The sequence below is a fragment of the Bidens hawaiensis genome, unplaced genomic scaffold (assembly GCF_021521415.1).
Source record: "Bidens hawaiensis isolate Kalapana, Puna unplaced genomic scaffold, B.hawaiensis_p1.1 tig00041823_1, whole genome shotgun sequence".
In the NCBI taxonomy this organism is placed as follows: Eukaryota; Viridiplantae; Streptophyta; class Magnoliopsida; order Asterales; family Asteraceae; genus Bidens; species Bidens hawaiensis.
Genome location: NW_027505746.1, coordinates 85,013 through 93,419, shown reverse-complemented (window position 1 = coordinate 93,419; position 8,407 = coordinate 85,013). Strand labels below are relative to the sequence as shown.

Sequence of the window (8,407 nt, the reverse complement as noted above, 5' to 3'; positions counted from 1 at the left end):
TTGTATAATTGCCTAGTTAAAAAGATTCTTGTCAGGTCCAGCTAATGTACTAAAATACATTCTTATATTGAGTTAAAAACATAGATATATTATATACACAAGTGATCATCAAGTTTTCAACGTGACTCGTGTGTTTTGTACCTAGAAAAAAATAAAAATATATTTATTAAAATTAAAATCGATATCCACCCTTTAGCGACGAAATTTCATCGTTACAGGGTATTTGTTAAAAGTTATTTAATAAAACAAATTCCACCCTTTAATGACGACATGTCGTATATGAAGGTAAGGACAGAGAATTTGGTGAGTTGGTGTTTGTCACATGATGTAGTTCACTGGCATTTTTATATATATGCATTTCTGATGTGACTCATAAAGCTGAACTTAATGGGTAATGTACTTGTTAAGTTGCAACCCATGGTAACTTATTTGTTTAGTGTGATTTATAGATGGGTATTGTTGTGTTGATTTCTTGCTATACGCTTTTATTACAAGGAAACAAAAATACTCAAGAAAGATTTATAAGATCTCACGGACAATACATGGATAAGTCTCATTGTAATACACTTTAATGCACACACATACCAACTTATTTCAACACATATTGCTTTGTTGATACGAGTTTAAATCTCTCGCCATAACTAGAAATATGAAATGACAAGGGTCGGGCTTCACGGATAAACTTCAATAACAGACTGATAGGCTCGGATATGTTTTATAGTGTAACGAGAAAACCCAGCTTCATGAAACACATAAGACCATTCTTTTAAAGTTCGTTCTTTCCCATTATGTGTATGAGCCATCATCACCATGTCCAACATCAATGCCACATCTTTAAATTCGTGATCTTCTTGTCCGACAACTGCCTCTACGATAATCACCTTTCCTATGTCATGAGGAATAGCCTCCCGGCATTTTTTTAGTATGTTAATGCATTCTTCGTCTCCCCAGTCATGGAGTACTTTCTAAATATATAAACAATATTACTTTGAGAACCTAATCACAAAGTACTTTCTAATGTATTCAGATAATACTATTTTGAGAATAAGAGAGAAATAATTGATAAACGTTTCATACTTTGAGTGGAGAGTGTTCCAAATGCATGACAAAACGAAGATGGCAATCATAGTACAAATGATATAACTAAATGCATTAATTAAATTAAGTTGTTCGGTATAAAGGTTTAGATGCATGAATAGAATATAATTGTTTTGCTACTGAAGCTTCACATATTATATAAGCTAACTTTTTAATATGTATAAGACGTGAGATTTTTTTAAATGATAAAAATTAATAAAAACAAAGACACAAAATAAAAATAAAAGATGAAAATAAAATAAAATATATAATAGAAAAAATTACAATTTTTGTCCTTTTAAATTAGCTATATTATGGAATAGGTCCTTTTCAAAAATGAGTTTAACTTTTTATCCTTTATATGGATTTTTGGCTCGTTTTTAGATCTTTATACTAACGGATGTTAAGTTTTTCAGTTAGATCACCTCATGTGATGTGCACATGAGGAAATCTTAGTCTTTTTGCCATTGAAGGGCCATTTGTGCAAATGATTATAACTGTAAGACTAAAACAAAATTTAAAGTTAGTTTTTTTGTCCATCTTAATTTGATTCGAAAATGTATATGGTAAATAAGATAGTGGGACCCACCACCAATACCCATCCTATTGAACTTAGGGTGTTTGATTGCTTATTTTCACCAACTTATAACTCATTAACTTTTTGATAAATAATAAGATGTTTGTAATTACTTATATTGTGAGAACTTATAACTTAATGAAAAGTTATAAGGAGGTAAAATAAGGAATTCCAAACACCCCCGTAATTGTGTTAACCCTAGTTCATTTCCACCAACCATTTCCGCCCGGGTTCTTCTTATCATATTCAACACAACAAACATCAAATAACATAAACTCAAACCAATTTTTTCTCTCTTGCACCACCCCCATCGCCACCCATCACCATTGCTTAAATCGACACAACCACTTCAAACCGCCGCCTCTGCATTTCCCACTATCACCACCACCTGGTAGATCTGAAATCATGGCTGAAAAATGGTTTTATCTCTTACTACCATCTCCAAATCTGAAAAACGAGCACCGCCCCTGTTTAATTTCCTACCACCGAACCCATCAGAACCGCGAGTTGGCTTAAGTGGTTAATCAAATAATTGTACCGATCAATTTAGGGCTTTCTGCAAAGCAATGCATTTAATTAATTTTTCCAAGATAAAATGCAGAGAAAATGAAGTCTGGTGCGGTGGTGTTCGGTCGCCGGAGATGGGTGGAGAAGGAGGTCTAGTCTTTTTAAGGCAGCGGTGTTAGTACTTTGTTTGGAAAGTTGCACACAGTGGTCGTGATTGAAAAATGATGGTGTGGTGACACAAGGGGGAAAAGAAGTTAATGGCGGTGGGAAGGTCGTTTTTCCGATATGTGTCATGTGGTGAAAGGAAAATGGTGGTTGTTATGAACATATCTATATTCCGAACAAACCAAAATCCACCACAATCAAAACCCTAGTTATGAACAATGATTCCGGTGGTGGTTGTTCCGTTGTGTTCTGGAATGGTGTCGGGTGTTCAGAAGGGGGTGTAGGCAGCGGCGGTTATGTCGGTGTTTATCTGCGGCGAACCCTAAACATCGGTTCAATAACCAGATCTGAGAATGGTTCTACTCACCAATTCACTATATTAACCATATTTGTAGGTTTTCAATGGACTAGTCCTTCTTCGGCCTCTTCCTCTTTCGTTGGCGAACCCTAAAAATCGGCCTTTTCGGCCACCGCCGTTGGACTTCCACCGCCCCTTCGTCGGCCTATTCCTCCCTTCGGCGAACCCTAAATATCGACCCCTTTTCAACCACTCGTTCTCAGATCTGAAACAGGTTGAGATGGTGGAGAGACAGACGGTGATGGTTGCGGAGATGGTGGTGGTGGTAGTTGCCGGAGGTTGGGCCGGGGGAGTATTGGTTGCGGAGATTGTGATTTCCGGAGATGTTTTAGGTCGGGGTTGGGTTATTTAGTAGTGGTGGCAACCCGACGGTGGTGGTGTTTTGGTTTATTCACAAAGTGGTGGTGTTTGGTTGATGATGTTTTGGGTGGTGGTTTTGTGTTTGTTTTATGGTTTAGAGAAAGAAAGAAGAAAGATTAGAGGTGGTGGTTTAGAGAGGAAGGAATTAATAAAATTTTATTTATAATTATTAAATAAATATGTAAATGTACTAAACTATCCTCACATGCCTTGCACGTGACCAGAATTAACGAGAAAAGTTAACTGCGTTAGGACCAAAGGACGTAATGTGGTAAGAGTTTTAAGCATAAAGGATGTTTTATGTTATTAAGTTTGCGAAATGACAACCACTGAAAAAACATGCAAACATAAAGAACGAGTTTTGATGTTTTGTCTTTCTAAAATTTAAAAACTAACTTTAAATTTAGCTTTAGTCTTACAATTATAATCATTTGCATAAATGGCCCTTCAATGGTAAAAAGACTATAGTGCCCTCATGTGCACATCACATGAGGTGATCTAACTGAAAAACTTAACATCCGTTAGCGTAAAGGACTAAAAACGAGTCAAAAATCCATATAAAGGATAAATAGTGAAACTCATTTTCGAAAAGGACACATTCTATAATATAGCTAATTCAAAAGGACAAAAATTGTAATTTTTTCTATATAATATACACAATAGTAAGTCTAAAATCTTACAAATTCGAAAAAAAAAATCTCTTTATATATAAAATTTGTAGTTTTATCACAAGTATTTCAGTGATGAAGATTTTAAACCATAGGTTTTAGTAAACTAAAAGATTAAGGTTTTAAATCATAGTAGTCGATTACTAAAAGATTTGTTTTTATAAATATTTTAGGTCTTTGCAATTCTTTGTCTAGTTACTCACCCTTAGGGATCAGATCGGTACAATACCGGTACCGAAAATCCCGATTTTGAAAATCACAAACTTTTGGTACCGGTACTGAAATATTCGGTTCGGTACCGGTTTTGAAGGTAAATTTGGGATATACAGGTACCGTACCGTACCGGTACCGATACCGAAACTCAAAACATTGGTACTGATTCGGTACCGACGGTACCAATACCGAATCCTCATCCCTACCTATCATTCCTCTCGCATTATCATGAATATTTTAGGTGCTCGTTGGTTAAAAAATTATCTTTTTTTTATTGTAAGAAAAATCATTAATTAATGAAGAAAAATTAGATATATGGATGCCATATTGTTTGATCTGCCCAAACCAAATCACCGACCCGATAATTTTTGGGTCTTCAACAGAAGTGGTGTGCGAACAATCAAAACCTTTTGATAATGTTATCTAGGTGTTATTGGAGTTTTTACAAAAATATCAAACCACGTCTATTCATCCTTTCTCTTATTATCTTTTAATGCTTTTATATTTTTTGTATTAAAGTTGCTAAATTTAGAAAATTGAAAATTCCAAAGGACTGAATAGACTAACCATCAGATAGGCAGCATCAGCCTTTGGAACATGATCAAACATATCGCCACCAACGTGCTTAACCCCAACACATGCTGGTGCCACCGACACAACATGTGGGAGATCAAAATTAATCCCATTAATCCATGGACAAGCCTCCACAATCAACCGTAGAGCCGTCCCATCACCACCACCAACATCCACCACCGTCCGCAACTCCTTAAACACCTCGGGACAACCCTCAATCACCGCCCCCACCGCCACTCGAGCATCACATGCCATTGCATCATCTATAAGTTTACTATGGCCAGGATTCGCCGCCGCAAATTTCCATACATCATTGCCATGCGCCGCCCCAAATGCGGACTCCTCTTTCCCCAAAACCCTAGCACTTAGCTTGTGCCATGGGGCCAGCATAATTGGACTGCTCTCTAGAAGCACAAAATCAGCCATGCTATACTTGTCACGTGTTGTAAGAAGTTGAGACAAAGGCGTGTGAACGTATCCGAAACATGTTTCGGATACTGGTTTTTCTTGGAATATGTTATATTGGACTAAGAACCTCATGATTCGATGCAACAAAGGTATTGAACATCCAAGCTTTGTGGCCAGCTCGGTAAGCGTGATCGGGGTGTCATGGTTATTGAGAAGATCAGGTATCCCGAGTTCAATGGCACACTTGATGACAGCCATTGGAGTGAAACCAAAAACATATTTCCATATTTCTTGTTGAGCCGTTGCTTCTTCTTCTTTGGAAATTATTTTTTGTTTACTCATTTCTATTTTGATTGAATGCAAGAGTAGTAGAATTTGGTTTCCTTTAAATAGAAAGAAAACTATGCATGGTGACATTTATTTAAGGATGTAAATTATTGCATGTGTGGCTCTTCATTTGTTTATTTGTTATTTTTATTGATTTATCATAATTTGTTGATACGCCACCACATAAACAAACAAACTCAGTTATCATTAAAAAAAATTATAATTTATTCATTTAGTTCAAAACTCATTTCATTAGTGTTGTTTAAATCTACCTCTTTTTATAAGATTATTTTAATCAATTAATTTAGTATATCCGACTTAGATAAGCCATAAGAAAAGGAATCTTGTTCAAACACCAAGAAGGAAATGACGAATTAATTGATATACGTTGTCAGAAAGAGTACCAATATAAATGTTTTTTATAGGTGATTCAATCATTATATCAAAAGCGAATGAGCATACAAATTTTCAACGATACATAAATGGGAAAATTCTCAAAATAGCTTTTCTTAGGCTGAGGGGTGTGGGGGGGCGCGAGAGGGGGCGCGAGTGGGGGCGCCAGCCAATAATATTGTGACGTGTGGCAGAGAGAGAAACTTGATAAGATGGGTGTTGGAGCCCTCGCTCGCGCCCCTGGCCCTGGTGTGGAGGGGCGCGAGAGGGGGCGCGAGCGGTTTTTTTTTTATTTTTTTATAAATGTATTAAAAAAACGTATTATTAAAAAATCTGATCGGAGTTATTTTTTGTTTTAGTTCCGCTACCTTAACGAATATGACTAAAACTCACTGAATTTGCGTAGACTCGACGCGTTTTGTTTTAATTCCGGTACTATAACGAACATAACAAAAACGATCATACCAATTTTTTTTCGTTCTTTGTTTTTGTTCCGTTACAAGCCATAGAACACTCAACAGAACTATTCACCTTAAAAACAACCCCCCATTTCACAGCAGGACCCCATAACTCAAACCCATCAATTCCTCTACAACACCCACCATCAACACCTTCTTCCACAGGCTCCAGTTCAACCCCTTCATTGGGTCTAATAATCACGTACACAAACATGAACGCAAACGAGCAAGAAAACAGAGCAATGAAGAGAACGAGCCAACGCGTGGGTTGTGGGTCAATCTGCCTTCGACCCATTAGAGTTTGGTGGGTCGTGAACAAAACCCAGAAAGGAATTGGATTCTTTAAACAGAGCAAAGTTTTCTTTATAGATTATTATTAATTCCTAATAATTTTTTTTTTTTAATAAACATAAAGAGCCCAACGGCTCTATTCACGCATTCCCAGGCTCCCTCACGCTCTTCCCAGCCGCTAGCCCATCCGCGCCTGCCTCTTTTTCCGCGCTCGCTCCCCTCTCGCGCCCCTCTCGCGCCTCGGTGGTGTGGTGCTCGCGCCCCGGGGCGCGAGCGGATGGGCTTTCGCGCCCCTTCTCGCGCTCCGCACCCCTCAGCCTTAGAGTGAGAATTTCTAAAATAGTCATTTTTTTCTTAAAATCTTTTACAATTTATACTGGTCAGACGTTTTAAGAAAAGAGAATAATAAAAAGGGACCGGGCCAAATTTAGAAAGAAAGTAAGGTAGGAGACGAGATTTGGAAAAATAATGAAGGTAAAGTCCAAATTATATTGTAATCTTGGAGTAAAAGTTCAAATTTTTCAAATATTTTTTATTCAAAAACCGTCTTGAGAGACTGTTTTATTATGTTTTCTACCTTTCCCGTCCATATTTTCAAATTCTTGGAAAAAGAGATTTTGAAATCTCGTCTTGAGAGACGAGATTCTACCACCACCACCACCCACCTTTCACCTTCTACCGCCACCAACCACCACCACCACCACCACCCACCGTTCGCCACCACCACCATCCACCCCCACCACCCACCCACTGTCCACCACCACCATCCACCTCCGCCATCCACCGTCCTCCACCACCACCATCTTCTACATCATATTCATCTTCATATTCATCATCATCATCATCAACATCATCTTTTTCATCTTCATCTTCTTCATCTTCATCTTTACCGTCGGGTGGTAGATGGTGGTGGTGGAGGACGGTGGGTGGTGGTGACGGATGGTGGTGGTGGAGATGGATGGTGGTGGTGGGTGGTGGCGGTAGTGGTGGTGGTAGAATCTCGTCTCTCAAGACGAGATTTCAAAATCTCTTTTTCCAAGAATTTAAAAATATGGACGGGAAAGGTAGGAAACACAATAAAACAGTCTTTCAATATAATTTGAAATTTTTTCAAATTTTTTCTTTCAAAAAATTTAAAACAGTCTCTTTTCCTAAAGCGTCTGGCCAGTCCAAATTGTAAAAGATTTTAAGGAAAAAAGGGCTATTTTAGAAACCCTCTATCTAAAAAGGGCTATTTTGGGAATTTTCCCTATATCATATTATTAAAAGTGTTAAATGCAAAAGGCACCCCCTGTGATCAACACTATTTTACAGCATTAGCCTGTATGATGGCTTTTTCGCACGATGCAAACATGTGGTCTGCATATTTTTGCAATTGGAGCCAGCCGTTAAATTTATCCTTTAAAATAAAGAGCAAATACGTTTTTTCGCTTGTGTAACTCAACCCGGCAAGAAACCCCCTTTGCTCATAAGATGCAACCCTAAATAGTCGTTGGTTTGCATACTCACCGTCTTCAACCTCAACATTTCATCTTGTTCATCTCAAATGGCTTGCTATTCGATTTATTTGCAAACACCATGGCTTTCACAGGTATGAATGGCTTCTCCGATGCTTCAATTGTTCATTTTTGTTTAGTTAAATCGATTGTTCAATTCAAGTTGTTAATCATAATTCCAGTATTAATCATAGCTAATGCGATTATGTTATTGATTTTGTAGCTGCGACGTGGGTCGATGCCTCCTGGAGCCACCTCAAGTTGGATTTGGTGGTCTTGGTGAAGACCTGGCCGAACAGGATCTTCACAATCATGTTTTGGATAAACGAACTCTTGACGTTAAGACGGGTCTTTTGGGATTGAGTTTAGAACTGATTTTAAGTTAAAAAATGTGTTTGGCATTAATAAAAGTGCCTTTCAATTTAGGCATTTTGAAAATGGTTAAAAAAGTTGTTTTCTGAAAGTAACAAAAACCCAACATGATTTGCTAGACTTGCATCTCCCTGAATACATGGTTAAGGATATGACTTTCTAAA

At 37.6% G+C, this 8,407-nt stretch overlaps 1 protein-coding gene across 1 annotated transcript; it reads right to left on the bottom strand.

The window, feature by feature from the left end:
• Positions 1-641: 641 nt before the first annotated feature.
• On the bottom strand, positions 642-5,338 carry LOC143615083 (acetylserotonin O-methyltransferase-like). The gene is made up of 2 exons (XM_077088319.1): positions 4,493-5,338; positions 642-965 (listed from the first exon to the last, which is right to left on the bottom strand). Exons 1-2 carry the CDS (start codon positions 5,321-5,323, stop codon positions 672-674), a joined length of 1,125 nt encoding a protein of 374 aa, XP_076944434.1. The 5' UTR covers positions 5,324-5,338; the 3' UTR covers positions 642-671.
• Positions 5,339-8,407: the final 3,069 nt, after the last annotated feature.